The sequence below is a fragment of the Squalius cephalus genome, assembly GCF_949319135.1.
Source record: "Squalius cephalus genome assembly, chromosome: 7".
NCBI lineage: Eukaryota > Metazoa > Chordata > Actinopteri > Cypriniformes > Leuciscidae > Squalius > Squalius cephalus.
In genome coordinates, this window is record NC_137128.1 from 40,174,074 (window position 1) to 40,196,117 (window position 22,044).

A 22,044-nucleotide genomic window follows, 5' to 3' on the forward strand; every position below is an offset into this window, starting at 1 on the left:
CTGTTACCAGCTGTGAGAGATTTTCATTTATTTCAGAAGTGCACACATTTTAAAATGAGAAGTTATTGACTAGAATTTGGATCTGTTCCTTGTACAAAGCTATTGCATGGCTTCAAAAGAGTTGGAATATAGTTCAAAAGACTCTTTTATGATACATTTTTATGATGCCCCAGTCCTTAATGGGTTTCATGATATAGAAAAGAGTGACCAAAATATTTGTATTCCACAGCCTAAAGAAAGTCACAGGTAAAATAAAATAAAATAAAATAAAATAAAATAAAATAAAATAAAATAAAATAAAATAAAATAAAATAAAATAAAATAAAATAAAATAAGCCATTTCCCCCCAAAGTCTTGACTTTTTCAAGGAGACATTAGATAAAATATAACATAAAATAAAATATAAAATAAAATAAAAAAGTAAGTAAATATATACATTAAAATTTGATTAAATTAAATATCATTTAAAGTCCGCTAGAAATAGTTTTTGAGCAGCAATACTCTAGAAACTATGTTGTAGTTCATGTCTTGATGCACAAGGGATAACTAATATTTAAATGAAACAAATTCTACATCCGGAATACACAAACATACAAATTTAATGTAAAAATTTACAAAAACTAGATAAAACATGGGGCTAGATAAATTGACTGCAATATTGTTGTACGTTATTTTGTTACCACCTGCTTAATATTGAAGGCCAGTATCTGTAAGATTTACTCTCACCCAATACACACGTCACACATCACTCGCTCATATGCAGGTATTATTTGGGGTGAAGTTGGACCGGGTGAGAGGTTCTTTCGTAGCTAATTCAGCAGAAGAGAATGTTAGTGTGAGTGGACTAAAGCTCGGGGAATCTGTACCCAGAGGAGGGGGGCCCTATCAAATGATTAGGCTCCTCAAACTAGCGTGACAGCCAGCTATTGTCCAGTAATACGCCTCGAAAGCCCCCGTCCAGAACTCGCCAACGCCACATCTGCTTCGTCTGACACTAGCCATCTCCTTTCTCTTGTTCGCTCTCTCTTCGATTTTCACCCCCATATGGTTGAAAACACAAAACGTAAAAAGACGCCCAGACTTCGCCAAGCCACACCGCATCCGCAGACCCTAAAATTAAAACTTACTTTTCATTAAGCTTGAGTCCACATTCACCAAGTATAATAACCAAAAAAGTAAAGGATATGCAAAAAGTAGGATCCACAATGTGCCAATCGCATGAATTTTCCTTTAGTAATCTATGTGAACTCATCTGCTACGATTTTACAGTTGAGATGTCAAATCTTTTTGACTTTTTTAGATGGAAAAAGTAATGCAAATGCCATAAATAAACCAGGTAATGCTTCTATTTCACAAACAAAAACTCATCTGGACTTCCCAACAAATATACAGGTGTATTTCTCCTTCGGAGTGAAGAAGAAAGAGAAGAGAGAATTCAAGGTTTAATTGAAAGTCACGCAAAGCAAACCCTTCGGTCTCCATCCTGGAGCCACACAGGAAATGCTACTGCATCTCTCCAGCATCTCACAGGAATTTGAATGGAAAGAGAGACAGGGATGGTTGTCCTTTACCACTTTTCCACCCTCTAACACTAGTGAAAAGTCTCTTTTTTCATGCCATTTTTCCCAAAAGTCTGGACTATTTTCAGTAGACTGGAATGAATGAACGGACAGTTTTTGAGGACATGGTATCCATCATATCCTTCATACAGAAAGCCCTCAGAGAACTGACTCACAAATTAGAAAAGCACATAAAATCAAATCAGGTTTACAGGGGCATGAGAAGAAGAAAGAAAGAAAAAAAAGAGCAAGAGAGCTTTCAAATCACTTTAGAAGCAAAACATCTCAGTTTTCGGTTTCTTTTTCTTTGTCTTCCAATTTACTTGGAGTTTCTATCATTACAGCTGCAAAAAAGTCAAGTACCAAAAAAAAAAAATTTGAAAAAATAAAACAAAACAAAAATAAAATAAAAAAATAAACTCAGACATCCCTTAATTCTCTTGAATTTTTATTATTGCCACTGCAAACATCAAATTAAAAAGTAAATAAATAAAATGAAATAATGGGTGAATAAGCAAGTCGGTCTTCCCTTAATTCCCTTGAGTTTCTAATATTACTGCTGCAAAAAGTCAAACGCTGCAAATAAATAAAGTAATATCAAATAAAAAAATAACACAAAACAAAAAAAAAACATACGCTACAGACTGTAATCTGTAAATTACACTGTTTCATTTGGCTCTTTCTCTCTTGCGCGCTCCCTCTCTCTCTCTCTCTCTCTCTCTCTCTCACTCCATCTCTTTTGGGGAGTTATTTGGCAGTCTTTTGTTGGCCTGTTTAGTGAGAATGGTGACTGAGCTCTTTGGAGTCTGATTTCCACGCTCCATCTGTAGGTTCCATGAGCTGGGTCCGGGCAGCATTGAGGCCCCTGTCACCTGCCTGGCAGGGGGCGGGGGGGGAGGTGGGCACAATGAGGGCTGGACGCAGGGCAATGGGGGCTCCGCAGGGGAACAGCGGGGGGCCGCCCCCGAACCCTTCCTCCTCCACGGCCAGGGGGTTACGGAGGTGGAGGTGGTGGGGGGGTGACGGGGAAAGAGCGATATGGAGAGAGTTAAGGAGAAAAAAAGAAGATGAAGAAGAGGGGGCTGATCGCTCAATGGCACCTGGGGGACTAGTTTAGTGACTAGAGAGGGTGTGTGGGAATAGCGATTCTAGTTTAAGATGATTGTCAGCCCCGGTCTCGTCCATCATGTCCATTTACAGCACTGACGTACGCTAAACAGGCACTTCTCGGAAAAAAATGTATCATTCCATGATTTTACATGGATTTTTAACTTCACCGGCAAAGAAGCCATACAGCCATAGATCGGATTAGAGATTCATTTAACATCATAAACCAGATTTTATTTGAAAGTGTCTTTGTTACACTGTTAGTATACATATAAGTACTGAGTAATATTAATTAACTACATGTACTTGCTATAGGGTTAGGATTAAGTTTTAATTTAGTTTATGGTTAGTTGCATGTAATTTATAGTTATTACTATAGTAACTACATGTAACATAATGTAACAATGACACTGGTAAATAAAGTGTTACCCCAGATTTACTCTGAGAATCAGATCGATACAGACAGAAATTGCTCCCATAATTCCCCTTTAAAAAGAAACAGAATGCATAGAATTTTCACAGAATAACCAAAAGCTTCCCATATGGAGAGCAGTGTATGTCAACAAATCATCTTAGGGGCCATTTACACATCATTTTCAACTAAAAAAGGGAAACTTTTTATACATTTTGGCAATTCATTTACACGACAACGTGTTTTGGTGGCCTGAAAAAACACAAACTTTTGAAAATGGGTTTCAAAGTTCAAGCGTTACTGTAAAAGATAGCGTTATCGTCTCCATGTAAACTACAAAAATGAGAATCTGTGAAAACAGTGACTTCATGCATATGCTTGTTCAGTCTATACTTGTTCAGTGTATAGGCGCGTACTGGCCTGGCATGAATAATACAGCGTTTGTAGTCGGTTTCGCGGATCCGTGTGAACGGGGATCCTTTTGACAACGTTGTCATCTCTACGCGAAAAACGCAAAGGAAAAACTGTTCTTGTTTCTTGTGTAAACATACCCTTAGTCTGTAATTGTGTGAAAACACTTGTTAAGCCGCTGAAAATGCCACTGAAAAATTTTGAATTCTTAATAAATCAAGGGTCTTATGACTTGAAAACATCTCTTACTGGTAAATGGCAACACTGACAGACTCACAGATTCAGTCACTGTCCTTCAGAATTTCAGCAGGACAGGAAACTCACACTGTGTCCACTTCCCACAGCATACCTGTCCCATACACCACCGACAGCTCGGCCCATCTATCTTCTCACGCTCATCTACTCTGCATCTCTTTGACTTTAGACAGAGGTTTTGTCTTTCATCTGCAAAAAATCCATTAAAGCAGACAACTGAATGTCTCGCTACAATGAGTGATATGATGCACCAAGAAAAGGAGAAAAAGAAAAAGACAGGTAGCTTGTGGACCACTTAAAAGTAAAAGTAAAGTAAAGTAAAAGTAAAGACATTATTCAACCATTATGAAACAACATACATAAGCACTAAGGGGAGTAAACATTTGCTTTGAAAAACTAAATCACGCAATGTGTCATAAAATCTGGATTTTTTGTCATGATTTGGTTTGGCTTCGTTTGGTATGACTCATAATTATTTTCAAAAATAAAGTGTAACTGGAAGGACAATCTACACCTACGAGTTGACATGATCTGGATATGGAGGAATTTTACTGTAAATAGGACTAAAATTATATTTTTATATAGAAAATAAATTATTTTGGTTACTAATTACATTCAAAATAAAATTATGTAATCAATGCATTGCACTTGTCAGATTTTGACACCTCTAGACACTTGATATGATATGATAAAAACGTAGTAAAATGACTGCAGTAGTTATATATCATTTTAATTCTGTAGTCATTGCTTAAATATCCCATTAGCTGGAGGATGTGTGGAAGTTTTGGAGCTTCTAACCACAGGAAGAGTCATCAGAAGGTCTATTGTTATTTAGTGAGCGTTAATTCACGATACCAGCACATGGTGCCTCTCGCTCACACATCAGATTTATATTCCTCTCACACACAGGACAAACCCCACAAACCTGCCGCCTGCCAGCTACACACAGCATTTATCAGTGCACTCAAGAAAAGAGAGAGAGAGAGAGAAATGAGTGCTCTGAATGAACTCCGTAGCATTTGGATGGACGTTAAAGTGGATGTGGTGAATTCCAGGCATAATCACAGAGAAACAAGAGAAGACTGCAAAACAGAAGCCAAAATGACGCAAAGCAAACGCAGCTTTATGCAAAACTCGAAGAGAGTTTGCTGACTTTAAAATGATGGATTTGAAAACCCAGAGGAAAACTATTGCTCGAAGGTTGCTAATTTCATAGCTCAGCATGTCATCAAACTTACTTCTCAAAATATCTTCTTTTATGTTCCACAGAAGAAAGAAAGTTCAAACAAAATGAGGATGAGTAAATGATGACAATTTCTATTTAAAGCGATAGTTCACCCAAAAATGAAAATTTTATCATAACTACCCTCAAGTTGTTCCAAACCTGTATGAGTTTCTTTCTTCTGTTGAACACAAAAGAAGATGTTTTGAAGAATGTCGGTGATCAAACATTTGATGGACCCCATTGACTTCCATATAGGGAAGGCTACCGTCAACTCTCTGGTTACCGAAATTCTTTAAAATATCGTCTTTTGTGTTCAACAGAAGAAAGAAACTCATACAGGTTTGGAACAACTTGAGGGTGAGTAAATGATGACCTTTTTTGGGGGGAAGAGGGATGGTGAACTATCCTTTAATGATCAACTTTGTCTCAGATGCTTCTCCCAATGTTTCTTAAAACACAAAAAAACGTGTTCATCATTGACATACAATAAAATGAATCCGAATTTAGTCTTGGAAGAAGTTGAGGAGAAACATTTGAGTTCTTTTAACCTGACATCATATCTGAGCGCAGTCTGAGGCGTTTTAGGGGTCTTATCTGCAACATGTGAGATTACTGGAGTGTTTTTCCTCTGAAGAAACAGACTCGATTTGCTGAAGAAATTGAGATTTGGGAAAGATCTCCTTTGTGATTTTCCTACAGGAAAGTCAGGTTGGCAACTCTAACGCAACACGCACTTTGACACGCAAACAAAGCCGCAAAAACAAAGAGAGATAAAGTGAAAGTAAACACAGGGATGTCCACAGACGACCATCTGGGCAGTTTATAGCTCCTGGTAGGGGAGAGTCTTCTCCTCCTCAGGGGCTGTTAAATGGTTGGGTAATTGAGCTCCTGACATGTGTTCCCCAAACAAAACAAAAGAGAGAAGAGACAAATGAAGCATTTATTTGCAGCGTGGAGGAGTGCTGGCCCTTTCAGCCCGCGCCCCAGCCAGCCACTGGTGAGTGAATTAAAGAGTATATAGAATCCCAGCAGATGTAGGGAGAAGAATGGTTAACGGAACGATCACGACTCCATCTGGGGTTGGCATTTTGTTAAGAGGGAGGAGCAGGGAGTCACTCAACTCGCTAAAGAGCCACGACCCCAGCAGCTGCCCCGAGAGAAACCGAGCGAGAGAGAAAGAGAGGAAGACGGAGGAAGAGAGACAAAGAGGAGAAGAGCGCGTTTGAAAGATCATTTTTAACCTTGCAGGTGGACTAAAACAGGACCGGACACTTATGGACAGTATGATCCTTGAAATAGGCCTGCTTTCTGGATGACTAACTGTGCTTACTGTTAAAAATACTATTGTATCAGGGGTCGAGTTTGCCTGTTGCCTATATGGGTGCAAAAAATGCATGATCCAAAAGTTATTGAACATAAATTTAAAATGGCCTGGAATTGCTCATATGATATTTATTTATTACATCATTATAATGTCAATTTATCAATATGCACTACTGTTCAAAAGTTTGGAGTTAGTAAGATTTGAAATATGTCTCTTATGCTCACCATGGCTGCATTTATTTGATAAAAAATTCAGTAAAAACAGAAATGTTATTACAATTTAAAAATAACTGTTTTCTATTGTATTATATTTTAAAATGTAATTTATTCCTGTGATGGCAAAGCTGTATTTTCAGCATCATTACTCACATGATCCTTCAGAAATCAATCTAATATGCTGATTTTCTGGTAAAGACACTATCTTAAGTTCTTTGTGAAAACCCTAATATATATTTTTTTCTATCAGGATTCTTTGATGAATAGAAATGTCAAAATAACAGCATTAATTTGAAATAGAAATATTTATAAATTACTTTCTTTTTTTTTTCAATCTAATGCATCCTTGCTGAATAAACATATTCATTTTGTTAAAAAAAAAAAACCTTACTGACCCAAAACTTTTGAATGCTAATGTAATAAATAAATTCATAAAATATATAATCACACAAAGTGAATTATGGTTTAAAAAAAGCCAGTGAGTTTTTAAATCGTTGTTCTGTGTATTAAAAAGAAATACGTTAAGGTCCAATTTAAGAGAAGGACACAAGGAACATAAAGGTGGGATGCTGAGGCATTTGGGTTCCCAGCATGCTTTGCTCATTATGATGTCAGAACAGGACAGAGGTGCCTTTTACAGCATGGAATCGCTCCCAACAACGGGACAAAGCCAAAACGCAGCACCCACGCAGCGACTGCACCGCAGGAACACACACCACATGCTCCTAAATATACGCGCTCATTACATTGACATCACGTTATATTTATGCATGCTTTTGTACCAAACATGCACATATTGAGTAAGCCATTACTGGGACAGGTGGGTCAAATGCTAATATGACAAAATGACACAAAAAATCACTGCAGATACAATCCACATGTTGAGCAAAATGTAGACCGTACCTCTCAACATACAAAACACATTATCTTTGATATTCACTTCTACGTCTACAAAATAACTAAAACTTATTACACAGCATTAAAACATTTTGAAAATCTGATATATTATGCAACATTTCTCTTGTTTTAGGGATATTTAGATGTTTTTTGCTCAAAAAAAAAAAATATATATATACAAATATAGTGATTAAGAATTAGATTTTTTACATTGTTTCTGAATTATACATTCAAATTTTCTGTGGAAAAAGATGCTAAATAGCACATTTAATGCAAATCAGTTCTCCTTTGTGTTCTTTAGTTTCAAAGCATTTATTGGCCATCATAGAGTGTCTGTTACCTGTCACACTGAACAAACACATTATCTTAACCCGCACTTCCAACAGAGAGGGAGTTTGCACAGCCACTGACCCAGGACTCCCCCTTGACCCTGCCCAGCCACATCTCACCCTCTCTGGGGTACATATAAGAGACTGAAAGTCCTATGCAATGCCCTGCGGCCCTGATTCAAATACACACAAACGTTTGGATTCAGCAGGAACTTGGTAACCACACTAAGTAGGTAAAACGTCTTGTGTTTCTTTAAACAACAGCTAATATGCACCACATTTTTTAAAAAAAGAATCAAAAAGGGGTTTACAGTCTAATTCCAAAAGGAACCTATTTAAAATATCAAATCGATTTAATATATGCAACATCAAGTTTTTTAAACCAACAAAATACCACTGAGTGAACTTAACCCTAATTCTTGATATGAATACAGGTATTTGTTGAACCTAAGGCACTTTGAAGAAACTCACTGTAAAAAAAAAAAAAAAAAAAAAAAAGTATTGCTGTGATTATTTATCACAATTTAAAATAAAAAATTAGAATAATAAATAATATGTTGTTTCAACTTAAAAAAAAAAGTATGTGTGTTTGTTCTTGACTTAAAATATTAAGTTTAGTTAAATTTAGGTAAGGTTGATATTTAAGTTATCTCAACAAATTTGAAGTTGTTAAGTAACTGCAACAATATATTTTTTACAGCATTGAAGAATTATAATTGTTAAAGTTCAAAGGCTATGATGCAATGAGGAAACATGAAGTTGAAAAACCCACACAACAAAGCGTGTAATGCATAAGAAACACTAAACAAAGCATATTTGAGACATGGTTTTGTAAAATGACAGTGTTTCCCCTGAAAATTGTACTCATTAAACTCACTTTTTAAAATGATGTAAACAGGCAAAAACAACAGTTGGAACATGTTTGAAGTTTCAATTGACAGTCTTCTGCAAATTCTCCAAAACCAAATGAATTCTGTCTGAAACAAATCAGAAATTGCACGTTTGAGTTGGAAACGATAATTTCTGCTCGTCTAAGTTACATAGAGTAAATAAAGTGAGCTAACAATGGTCCACTGTAGAAGCTGGAAGTCATAAGGCTGGAGCCACTAAACCTTCCAGAACAACGAGAAAACTCTGCTCATTCAAGCTTTTAGTCATCTTAACATGATTCTGCCGTCATTTCTTACAGATTCCCTCTCTCTCGGTGTCTCTCCCTCTCTCACCAGCATCATTTGGCAGTTAAGTAGTGAATTTCCTCAAGTTAAGTGATTGACAACGGCGTCTAGCTCTTCTCAATTAACTGCCTCATTGTGAGTCTTTATGGCAAGGCCCCTGAAACCCTCGACCTCTCCTTTCTCCTCCTTTTCATCGCTCCTTTGCCAGAGTTTCACTCACACAAACACTTGCAAGAAAACAGAGCGCTCTATTCGGCGAGGAGCCCCTATTCTCATTGACCTTCTATTGCTCACTTTTTCTTTTGGACACTTCAAACCGTCTTTGAGAAGAGAGGAGTGGAAGAGGAGTCCATCAGTCGCTAGGGGCTGGTCTGGGTTTGACCCCGCACCCCCACTTCAAAGATGCTTCGCATTCATTAATTGTTCTTTGAATTAATATTTGAGGATCACAATGCTGGTGCCAGCGTATAAAGCGGACCTAATGAAGCATACAGGCAGCATTCACTTGGAGATAAGCTTGGTGCGACCGCGTGCATGCGTGTTTTCTTCCTTTGCGTGCCACTTTGAAATCAAATGGAATGACATCATGTGGAAATGATGCACGGTCTACGTCGTTTCTGAGAACGCCACGCAAACGTGCGAATGGGACAACAACGACTCTACACATTGTCTCTCGGTCAAAAGACGTTTAATCTTTATCGCCGCCTAAAAACCTCGACTGATGTTGGGATAACTTTGCGATCCGTAACCTCGATGAACTCGGAGAGAGAAGGGCGAAGCTTGTTAGGTTTCAAGGAACTGCTGAATAAAAGGCAGATGATTGCTCATCTCCATTCCCGCAGGGCCCCGGAATCATGACTGAGGAACATTCCAGCAGAGAGAGAAGAACCCTTGTTTATTGATCGAAGAGGCAGATCTCAAAAGAATGTATAAAATTAGACCCCAACGAGCTCGATATGGCTATAGTTGCCCATCTGTGGTCCAGTTTTGGACAAATACATCTGGCTTTACAGCTCCGAGTACAATTGTGGTTGCGAAAAAAAGGCATCGTCCCAAAAATATCTGTTTGTTATTGCGTGACACAGCTGTCTGTTTTTGCCGTGCATCTTTTGCTCTCTCTCCTCGATCTCCCCCCTTTTCTATTGAGCAAGTATCCAGTCAGCAAAGCAGGCAAAAGCCCTATTTTATTTACACAAACAAAGTCCTCCTTGCTCTCTGGGACAAAGGCAGCTGAATCTTTCATGTGTTGTCATTGCTTGATTCTCTCTGTCCTCCTGGCTATTGGCCTGCTGGGAGACAATGAGCCCAGGAGAAAAGCAGCAGATTGTTGGAATGCAGCTCAATGAAACTAATTATTACATGTTGACTGCGTTCACCATGGCACGTCTGAAAGCACTAAGCTCATTCAATTGGCCTCCACGGGACTCCCTTTCAAAAAAACTTGATCCCTTTGACTGTTTGTATTTCTGAGTTTTCTTTTTCGCCTGCCGTGAATGAGAATCTGTGAGAGAGGGGCCGTGGCTCTTTGATGACTTTAGTTACTTTTAATTAGCTAAATGAGGCTCGAGGATTGTCAGTTTTCCCAAAGTTAATGGTATAGGAAAAAGGAGGGGATGTGCTCAGGCAAACACAGCATTGTGGGAGAAGTTTTATCGATTAACTTATGACGCCAGGCACTAGAACCGTCCCTTGACGTTCTTAAAAACATGTCTTTGGAACGTTCAAGCTTTCGTTTTGTTAACTGAAGTCATTATGATATTTTTTACCTAAACAAGAGAGGAGCCCAGACTGATCCAATCATTTTAAGGGGGGAAATCCAACTTACGAAAAACATGATTCTCTCGAACGAACGAAACGCTCTCTCTCTCTCTATATATATATATATATTTTTTTTTTTTTTTTTTTTTTTTTTTAAATAAATAGAATCATTTCTAAATGATCATGTGACTTAAGACTGGAGTAAAGATGCTGAAAATGCAGCTTTGCCTCACAGGAATAAATTACATTTTAAAATATAATTAAATAGAAAACAGTTATTTAAAATTGCAATAATATTTCTGTTTTTACTGAATTTTTTGATCAAATAAAAGCAGACATGCTGAGCATAAGAGACTTATTTCAACATTAAAAAAAGTGTAAAAAATGTTAAATAGTTTAAAAATCACAAATTATTACAGGAAAAAAAAAATATCTAAATGTTTGCTCTGAGCCTCCTGATCAAACAACTTTCGAGAAACATATTTTAAAGCGTATATGCTCAATCCATGTATTAGTAAGCAATGGTCCTCTACTCTGCCTTTTCCCAGACAAATAAATCTGAAGGGGTCTTTGCTTTGATCTCAAGCCTTTAAGGGGCCCAACAATAGGTTTTGAAGGAGCAGGGGCCCAGATCCAACACACCCCTCTTACCCGACAACTATAGACTCAGCAAACATGTACTTAATCAATATTTGGCTAGAGAACACCCTCTTGATTCTGAAAACACCCTTTTGAGATTTTAACTGAGTACCGAATAGGAAAAAACAACAACTCCCACAAGCAGGGAGGAGAGAGTGAAATACAGCCAGCGCAGAATCAGCCCACTGCAAACAAACGGACGAGAGTGAATGGAGAGAGGAGAAGTTTACAGTGTGTCAATGGAGATCAGGACTCATTGAGTTTTATGATGTAGACACATCTACATGTGAATAAAAGCCAGAGGTGATTGATCCTTCTAGGAAAACAAAAACATTAACGGGGCTTTGAAAAGGCTGTTTTCCTTTCTCCTTTCCCCTTGCGCTTCCTTTCTTTCATTCACTGTTTTGTTCTTTCTTTCTTTCTTTTTTCCAATGCAGATATAGACATCTAACTAACTGTGTTGCAAGTCCAGGTTTAAAAGCATGCAAAAAGCTTTGAATGCTTTAGCCCTAAAAAGTTTCATGAAAAATAGCTCTGCTACACTGTTTAAAAAAAAAAAGTTCTATGTTTTGACTTATCACAATCATTTCTGGCAAGTACATCACAAATAAATTCAGAGTGGTTGGATTAAGTGTAATTAAACATACGGAAAAAATCTGCAAACAGCAAAACATACTGTAACAATCACATTCATACTTAAAAATGCATGTTGGGAGCTCGCAACAAACTCTAATCAAATCAGCAACATTTCTCATATCTGATTAAAAAACACTCCATATACCTGATAACACTTTTTTTTGTAGAAGTTTGTTTAACTGGATTAAGTCACTGAAACAATAAAGCAGGTCAAATGAACAGTGCATGTTGTTTAATATACACATTTCAACGTTTAAAAATCAAAATAAAATGGCAATGCACAATCTAAAGTTAGTCAAGATACAATACAATAACAATATGGAGCTGAACTAATGACTAAAACAACTTTGAGTTTTCTTCACTAGTTTTTCTTAACGCAGAAAGGTTTTTTACAGTGCACTAGCAAAGTTGTGCGTTTCAAAAGTTCATATCAATCATCAATCTCCAAACAACAACAACATATCGACAGTCGTTTGTTAAACTAATTACCAACTGATCTGTATTCGTGATGGCGGTGCTGGAAAAGAGAGAAGGAAAAGGCCAGTGAGGAATGAATGCGCGCCCCGGGCGGAGAGGAAGGGGGCGGGTTTTTGTCCTGAGATGAAAGTGGGGAGGAATAAAGGGCTCGATTTAATCTACTAGAAAAGGTTTTCATTGCAATGACTGAGTATAATGTGCGCCAATTGTAGCGCGGCCCATGACGCGGGGTGAATCCGGCTATAGCGCGCACAGAGCTCAGTTTCTCTCTCCACTTGACATCTAGAACAAACTCCACTGCGCAAGAATTTCAGGCCTGTGGGGGTTAGAAAAACGCGCTGCCTGTATCAATTTCCAAGTTAATACATACAATTTCTTCTTCAACTGGGGAAATGGGTTTTGCCTCGAGGCTATCGCCTGTGTGAATGTTAAAGATTTTTTATGATATTTTGACACATTGTTTTGACATTTGAGTGTCACTAATTAAATTTCCATGAAAAAAATGCAGTTTGATTGGCTAATTAAGCCTATTTAATGAATTAGCCTACTATCTGTGCGAATTTTTCAGCGATTTTCGTGATTGTGTCTCGCAACACTTAGCAATGTTAGCCGTGGTAACTGTCAACTAGGAGGAGTAAAGGAATTTTATGATAATGTTTGAGTTACTAATTAAGAGTCGATGAAAAAATTAGGCATATCTAACGAATTACTATATCTATTCGAACTTTTCAGCGATTTTCGCGGCGTTATCGTGTCTCCCAAAACTAATGTTAGCAATCAACTATCAGTAAAGCATTTTAAACAAGCAACATTTTAAGCACAAAAATGTTTATTTTTTATTTTTTATGATATAGCCGTGATGTGTGCATTTTTAACAAATGATCTGAAAGTAGGCCACTTCTGATTTGTCGATATACCGTTTGATACATGAAAGTGAGCGGCGAACTGAATAGGCCTACCTTCTCATGTGAACTCGTAATCTTGATTTTATGGTTACTGAAACGATTGTTAAACAGCATATGCAAAAATAATCAATTTCAGACATCAACCTATATTTGTTTTGACATCCTTGGGAAGGTTCATCATGGGGGCCAGATGATCAAACTTTCAATAGCCTATTATTTACTTGTTTCATAGGTTATAAAAAAATAGGCTATATTATGTAAAAAATAATATTTTTATTAAGCCTATTAATCGCTTTTACTTTAAACAATCGAACAAGGAATTCCATTTAAATCCAAGTATTTAAATGTGAAACGTTATTTTTAATGGCCTCGATCTTAAAATCCTTAGCCTTTCTACATGCTGATCAACAAGTGTTAATTGTATGCTTAAATGTAGGTAAATATTAAAACATCCTAAAAATTAAGCATAACCTCTTAATGTTATTGACGTCGTTTTTAGGGTTAAAGAGAAAATTCCAAGACATGATCTAGCAAGAAATGGACACATTATTCAGGCCTCGAAGTCTAAAACACTTCTGAGTCGGGACTACGGTCATTCGTGAATAATTCATCTCTCATTGCCCGTCCATAATGTCCTCTCTGCACCTTTTGTTGGACCGTTTTTTCTTCCTTTCTTTCCAAATTTTGAAAAGCTTGGAGTCTTTTGTCAGGACCAAGCTACTGCTAGGCCTAGCTTTGTCCTGGGGAAACTGAAGCGTGAGTCTCATGGACTCTTTCGCTTTTGTTTCCCAAGTTCATCCTCAAGTGTCCGATTGTGCACCGCAGGAGCGTCTTTTAGTGAACGCTATTCTTGGACAAATGTTTGATTTACTGATTCGGCCAGTTTCACTCCAGGAACGTCTCGTTTTAGGAGGTTAATCTCCGATGCTCCTCAATTCAGTTTCAATGAGTTTAAGGAAAGACAACAACAACAACAACAACAACAAAAAAAACGTTAAAAATATAGGCCTAGCCTACTGCATTTTGGTGCCAAAAGATTCAAACTGAAACATTAAAAGCGATATTCATTCGGGGAAAAATAAATCCATAAAAAACAGCCTTTAATGTGCTTATGACATTCACGCACTTCCAAACCCCTCAGGTTTCTTTTTTTTTTTTTTTAAATAGGCTACTGTCTTAACAGAAAATATGTATATTAGCATCTAATAATAATAATAATAATAATAATATGCATGATTGTATTGTTATTATTATTATTTTTGGTATTATTATTATTTTTGGTATTAAGTATTAGATATTATAGGCTATCTGTAATACAACTAAACTCATTGCGCTTATCTCAAATCCGCAAGGAAAAAAATAAAACTCGTCAGAACTTACATCTGTCGCCGAGAATCCCGTCGATGCTGTGTTTGGCTCGTCTTTCGTTTTCCTCGATCTCCCTTTTTTCCACTTCATCATCATCCTCATCTTCATCCCCGTTTCCACCAAATTTACAGCGCAGCATGCGGCTGATGGAACTCACTGCGGAGAGACATGGAAAGCTTCATGAAATGGCATCACACAATTGCACTTGTTGAACGTTCAAACGCCTGAAAATGCGCTAGTAGCCTATAACATTTAAATCCTTAACACGAGGCATTTAAATCTTAATATATAAAATTAGGGCTGTTTTAAAGTCACACGTTTTCTTCTTTATTTTATTTTATTTTTTTCTTCAAGCAACAGGTGTGGTAAAACAATATCTTAAAAACATGAACTAAACTGCAGAGATTGCCAGATAAAGTTCAGTACCTGAGGGCACGTTATTTCGGTCGCAGATTCCATCTTTCAGAAGTTTATCCCGAATCTCCCAGCTGAACATCCCTGGATTCTCTCTCTTGTATTCTTCGATTTTCTTTTCCACATCGGGAGTTGTGCTCTGCTTTTATTACAAAGGTAACACGATCATTTATTTATTTGTATATCCTTATATAGTTTTCTAAAACACTTTTAAAATATCTAGCAACAATTAGAACAATAATGTATGGGTAAAATAATCGGTTTGTATTTAGTTTTTTGAAGTTCATAACAGAATATAATGCTTATTTCATTGTTTGCCAGTCATTAAACGAGGGGAAAATATACCGTGTTTTGTAAAACAATTTACAGTAAATTCGAATAGCACTTTAAAAATAGTTTGACAGACTCATGCCATGGAATACCTTTTTATTTTCTAATTCTTTAAAGAAAAAATCAATGCATTGGTGCTTCAAAAGACTCACAGACAAATTAACTGATATAAAAAAAAACATTTTTGGCTAATTAGAACCATACAAAATGACTTATTTTTTGCTGAACCTATAGGTGAGAACCATTAAAAATCTTAGCCTTTATTCTGTATACTGAAAAAAACTATGGGCACAACCATAAAAATACCAAACATTTGGTAGTTCTGAAGTCAATCAAAACTCTTTATTAGCAAAACTCTGTGCAAAGTTAAATGTAAAACTGATATAAACTGTATAATAAAGTCAATAATACAATGCAGCCCTATATGTCCTACCTTGGGTTTACTGCCACCAATAGCACCGGGCCGAATGGATCCGGTCTCCTGGTACCTGCATAAAATTTTGGACACGCATCCGTGCGAGACGCGCAGCTGTCGGGAGATGACGCACGGTCGTATCCCGTGATGGGCCATCTCTACTATCTTGTGGCGGATGTGATTGGGCAGAGGCCGTCCGTTTATGAAGACTCCACCGAGCTGGTTCACGCGGCCCTGACCTAACGGCGTGGAGACTGCAGCAAGAGGAGGAAAAGTCAGTGACTGACACTGTATTCAACCATTTCCTTGTGCTAAAAGTCAAAATAGGTATAATCAGCATGACAGCGGTAAGTTATTTCCTATGATCAGCGAGCCTACAAACAACTACACAACAACAATAAAACTAATTGCGTAATACTAATAACAAATGCTAATTATTTATAAATACTACTATTAACAAAAAAATAGTTGGCCATTTGACAAAAAAAGCCAATCAATAACAATAATTTGCAAATGTTACTTGTTGCCAGAACACTTAAAGTATTTAAAAAGTAGCTCTACATATACATATATATATATATATATATATATATATATATATATATATATATATATATATATATATATATATATATTAGATAGGCTAAAACAAAGTTTGGAAACACTAATTTTACAGTTGTTACATATGTAACATGTAATTACTATAGTAATAACTATAAATTATGCATATTTACAAGCAACTAACCCTAAACCAAACCCTAACCCTATAGTAAGTACATGTTACTTAATATTACTCAGTACTTAAATGTATTATTACAGTGTAACAAAGACACCTTAAAATAAAGTGTAACCCAAAGTTTTTATAGAACATGTTAGCTAAGTAGGCTATTAAATAAATGTCATTACATTACTCTACTAAATTTATATCACTGTGCAAAATGTTCCCTATTATGCTGTTTGTTCTTTGTTTTGTTGCAGCTTGAACGTGGTTGAAAAACTACAATTTTGTAACCTTGACACCACAAAAGAATTAAACCCAAGTTTTCCATGTTAGTGAGTTGAAATTTTTACACTGTAATTTCCAATATTAAGGTCTATAATGTCTCCAATCAGAATATTGAAGTGCATCAGATCAAATCTGTTTTATGAAGAATCAAGTTTGTGAATGCATCTAAGCCCAGGCTGTGTAGTATAGCTAACACCTTACCCTCCAAGGAATAGCCTCCTCTCGGGTAGTTTTGGGGTGGCGTGGGGCGCATCATCCTGGAAATGCCCCCCGCTAATGCGGTCATATCTCCTCTGCACGGAAATAAACGGGTTCACGAGCACTTGATAGAAGACGGGGATTTATCCAAAGGAGAAGCACTTATCGTCAAGTGTCAGTGGACTGTTGAAGTACAGCTAGTCTTCAGTTAAAAACGAAAAGTCAACTTCAAAAGTCAAAACGTCGCTGCCAATCCACTGAAGTTAATCACGGATATCCAGGTTTTCTCAAAGCGGTTTGGAAGATAAAATTCTCAGAGCTTCAGTTCCGTTGTTGTTGACACACTTGTTGTGAATTGAAATGGTGATCAGTGGCGAAACATTTTATCAGTTGTTGAGTTGTTGGCTCCTTCTACCCATCGAGGACTGTGATTGGTCAAGGAGGGAGGGTCCAAAGATCTGGGAAAGCCTTCTGATTGGTCCAAATCCCCGAAACTTTCTTGTGCCATGACCTCGGGAGTTCAAGGGGATGTGTCACTGATAACACCCTCAGACATAAACTGTGATGCTGAGAGCAATCTGGAAGATAACACTGACGTTTTCTTAAAATGATTTCACTTCAATAACATTTCAGTTTCTTTAATGCATTGGTTTGGATCAGTGGTTCTCGACCGTTCCCAAAAGCCCTCCAAATTTAGACAATTTTGATGCCTTCCTTATCAAATTTATCGTCAATAGAGGTCACAAGACCTGCAATGGAAGGGTCAGCTAAGGATGATATACAAAATGTAGTGGGACGAGTTGGGAAGCTTTCAGGAACAAAGTTGGGAAGCACTTCAGAGTTGCTCCATGCATTTTGCGTTCTTCTGCCACAACCGTGTTTATCTATTGAACATGAATCCTTTTCAAACCCCAACTTTTAAGTAAAAAAACCCAAAGCTGCACAGCACAGAGGTATTTATTGTATGCTTGTGGACAGTAGAGTCTCTGCAGAATGAAAGGAGCAGCTTGCGGGGGTCTCAGCAGGGTATGACGCCGAGAGTGCCGTAAAATGTGTCTGTGGAGAGGAGTACAATTGTGAAGAAGCGTTATTTATAACGCAGAGACATTCAATATAGCCATCCATCCCACTCATTCTCTTGCATTACTCTGCATTTCTCTCTCTCACACACACACACACACACTCTCACTCTCTCAATCTCACATTCAGATGCTCCCCCTCTGTTCCCCGCAGTCACTGAAGTTCCTTTTCTTTGCAGGAGCTCATTGAGAACCTCACGTCAGTCAAACGGGCCCGTTCATTCAGAGTGACCCCTTATCAATCAAACAGAAAAACTATCACACTTTCAACTGTTCAAACAGAAGAACCCACTCCGAGTTAAAAAAAAAAACAAAAAAAACTTAGTTCTGTTGCTAAACAATACTGAGAGAGGGGATATAAAGTCCTGAATCCGATTTCCATCAGACTAATGTGACAAATACGCTGGCTGTCATCTCAGAGACGCCGACAGTTCAATCAGAGGGTATAAAGTACCCCTCTGGTCCTCTGGGATGTAGGCATTATCGCATGTTTCGCGGCGGCGGCGGATAAGCGCATGTTATTGCGATCCCAGGTGCTTCATAAACGGATTAGCGCAGCGGCGTGGAGAGTGGAGCCCGGAGCCCGAGCGGTGCGCCACAGGCCAGGCTGCCCTCAGAACAAGAGAAGCCCACAGACGCACAACTGACTTTAATTGACATCTGACCGTTTCTGCCGGATTGGCCTGAGGGACAAAACATCAAAAGTGAAGTGAAATCATTGCAATTAATATCGGACATTTCTCATATCGAAAACCCCATAAAATCCCATCTTAATAGTAATAGCATATTTAATAGTATTTGTATTATATTTTATTTAAAAAAAATTAACAACAAGAAAGTGGAGGAAGAAGAAAAAGGTTGTTTATTGTTGGCGTTGATTTAGACTTATAGCCTAAAAAACATGTTTTAAACTAACATCGTTGTTTTTCTTAATTTTTCAAAAAAGCAGCCTGAGCAATAATAATAATAATAATAGTAATAATTAATCATTAATAATAATAGATAAAAGAATACTTTCAACTTCGACAACAGATGGAGAAAAGGGCGTTCATTTACGCACTATTAACACTTCTCTCATTTTTAAAACTAAGTTGAAGGTGAACTCATTTAAGTCACACAATAATAAAGGAAAAGTGATGTTGTGTTAAAGTTGAGTCTATTAAGATTGGAATTTGTCTCAGGGAAAGTCAACTAGCGAAAATGTCGCAGTATTTAATATAGGATAGGCCTGCATTAAATACAACGTAAAAGTGAAAATGTAGGTAGCCCACAATAATAACTCGTTGTTGCCCTAGCCAGGTCTGTTAAAAGTTAAATAAATCATATTCATGACTTGCCTTCATGACATAAAGCAGTTAATTCAAGAGTAACCACATAAAGCACATTTTCGGTTTCCTGACAAAACACGTTGACAGTAATTTCATTATTATGCTTATAGTATGAATGCGATGTTATCATGTGTGCTGTAAAATGTTAGTAAAATATGGCTGTTTTTCAGATTTAAGAAAATCATCCTGTTTACCTTTATGCATTTTCCTTAAGTTTTGCATTTCTGTAAAGGCTACTTTGGCTCAGCTGACTGTTTACTAATTGTTTCTTTGTACTTTGGCCTGTGGTTGTTCGTGCATTTCAGGCTGCGTGCGTGTGTGTGTGGTGTGTGGTGTGTGTGTGTGTGGGGGGGGGGGGGGTAATTCAACTTTATTTTAATTAATTCTTTGCATTGCATATCTCAGAAAAGCCTGCTATGAACAAATGTTTAGGACAAACATGAGCTATTTCCCCCGCTTACAGTGCAATAAACACTATAATAATGTTTTCAGATTGAAGAATGTCTATTGCACACAACAGGCTCGCGGTAACTCGATATGGTCATAAAGTGAGTGGGGATATATGCGGAATGAGGAGAGACTCAGTTTGATTATCTTTAAAGGGATACTGGATATCCGTGTCAAATCAATTTTGGAGTGAAAAATCCAAGTCAGAAATTTTCTACATCGGTGGAAGAAAAGACATCATAAATAAAGAGGCAAACGCCACACTGGAGAAATGTAAGCGCCCCTGGTTTAGTTTAGACTCTAAAACCAAATAACCCCGGGATGTGTTTCATAGAACTATGAGAGAGAGAAAAAAAATGCCATTATGATTAAACTCAAGAACAATGTTTCAGCTCTGAGGAGAGACTGCAAAAGGGAGTGATGGACTGAGACAGAAGCGAAGTGACTGAAGATATGGTTTGATGTACACGCTCAGCAGTAGGTCATTTCTGTTCATAATTTATAATTTTCATAATTTATAACTCTCTTTCTCGTTTTCAGACTTCAGATGTAATAGGGCCCCTCGCTCCGATCTTAAGAGGGGTTACAGGTCTCCGTATTATATCAACCAACTAAAATTGAAGTTTAATTATTGACGTTTTAAATGTAAAACAAAAGTGGTGCAAATTAAAGTTACAAGAGTAGCCTACAGTAAGTTCATTGCACGTTTTTCATGTCCGCTTTTTAAAATCAAGTAATTAAAAACAATATTATAGATAGGCTACAGGCTATAATGGAAGAAAGAAAAGAGGTGTAATCGCATAACGATTAAACACAGCCACAGAGATACATAAAATCCACAGGTATACAGCATGCTAAAACTTTTTTAAATGCTATATAATTATGGTAACACTTTACAATAAGGTTAATTAGTTAACATTAGTAAATGTATTAACTAACATGAACAATGTGTTACAGTATTTATTAATCTTTGTTAATGTGGTTAATAAAAATCCAGCTATTTGTTTGTTCATGTTAGTTCACGATGCATTAACTAATGTTAACAAATACAAACTTTTATTTTGATAATGTATTAGAAAATGTTGAAATTAATATGAACTAAGATTAATTAATGCTGTAGAAGTATTGTTCATTCTTAGTTCATGTTACCTAAAGTAGTTAACTAATGAACCTTATTGTAAAGTGTTACCATAATGATTATACGTGCAGTTTGTATGACCTCAAAAATTGGAAGGCTGGCTAAATGGAAATTTGTAATTTTTTTTTTTTTCATTTGTTACCCACAAGACTATTAAAAAATAAAATAAAAAATAACTTAAAAAGTGATCAAAATAGTGCATAGACTTTATATTTTTCATAGCTATTTTGATTTAAAATCATGTTTATTGAATTGTTCAACTACACATTGCGTCTTCAAAATCCATAGGTTTGGTGTAGTACCTCACCGCCAGATGAGGGGAGATATGAATATTAATATCACACAGGACACGGAGCTGCTGCTGCTTTACCATCAGAGTCTGTGTATTGTTTGTATACTGTAACAGCTCAAACCTTTCCATTAAATTTCAGATTACAGGCTTCAGAACAAATCTAATTTTTTTTTTTTTTTTTTTTTTTTTTTTGTGCGCCATATATAGCCTAACTTCATTTATTTATATATACAGTATATGAAATAACAAACACCGTTTATGGAAACAGCTCGAACGTATTTAACTCCCACATGTCGAATGCTTAAGTAAATATTTACCGCTAGAGCTGCTGTGGGAAATACATCGCTCTTACAGTAAAGTGACAAACTACTCAATAATACTTCTCTTCACAATGGACTCTTGCTGTTGTGATGACTTTATTTACCCTGCTCATTAGAATAACTATAAAGGGATGAGTTGTTAGCGGTTTCCTTCTCATGTTAAATGCTTTTGCTCTGGCAGGGTTCAACACTAACAAAAATTGCCAACGATTTTGAGATGAGATTTTTGATTTTATTCACTCATTTAGCCGATCACTGAGGCCGGACAAATTCATAAAAATAATAATAATAAGCGTTATAATTATTATTATTATTAGTATTATTTACGTCATCATTTCAAGTTAAAATGAAAAACATTTGCTTTAAAATATATAGGCTATTTAAA

The 22,044-nt window shown here is 36.8% G+C and overlaps 1 protein-coding gene across 2 annotated transcripts in view; it reads right to left on the reverse strand.

Moving 5' to 3' along the window:
• The window catches only part of pax3a (paired box 3a), a 30,942-nt gene extending 13,531 nt beyond the window's left edge, over positions 1-17,411 (reverse strand). Inside the window, exons 1-4 of one of the 2 annotated variants that reach the window (XM_079875981.1) lie at positions 17,059-17,411; positions 15,870-16,105; positions 15,119-15,245; positions 14,705-14,848 (exon numbers count right to left, since the gene is read on the reverse strand). In XM_079875981.1, the coding sequence (XP_079732107.1) occupies positions 14,705-14,848; positions 15,119-15,245; positions 15,870-16,105; positions 17,059-17,143 (592 nt within the window). In that variant the 5' untranslated portion in view covers positions 17,144-17,411. Of the gene's footprint in view, positions 1-14,704; positions 14,849-15,118; positions 15,249-15,869; positions 16,106-17,058 lie in introns of both variants that reach the window. The other variant, XM_079875980.1, reaches the window with a different exon arrangement.
• Positions 17,412-22,044: the final 4,633 nt, after the last annotated feature.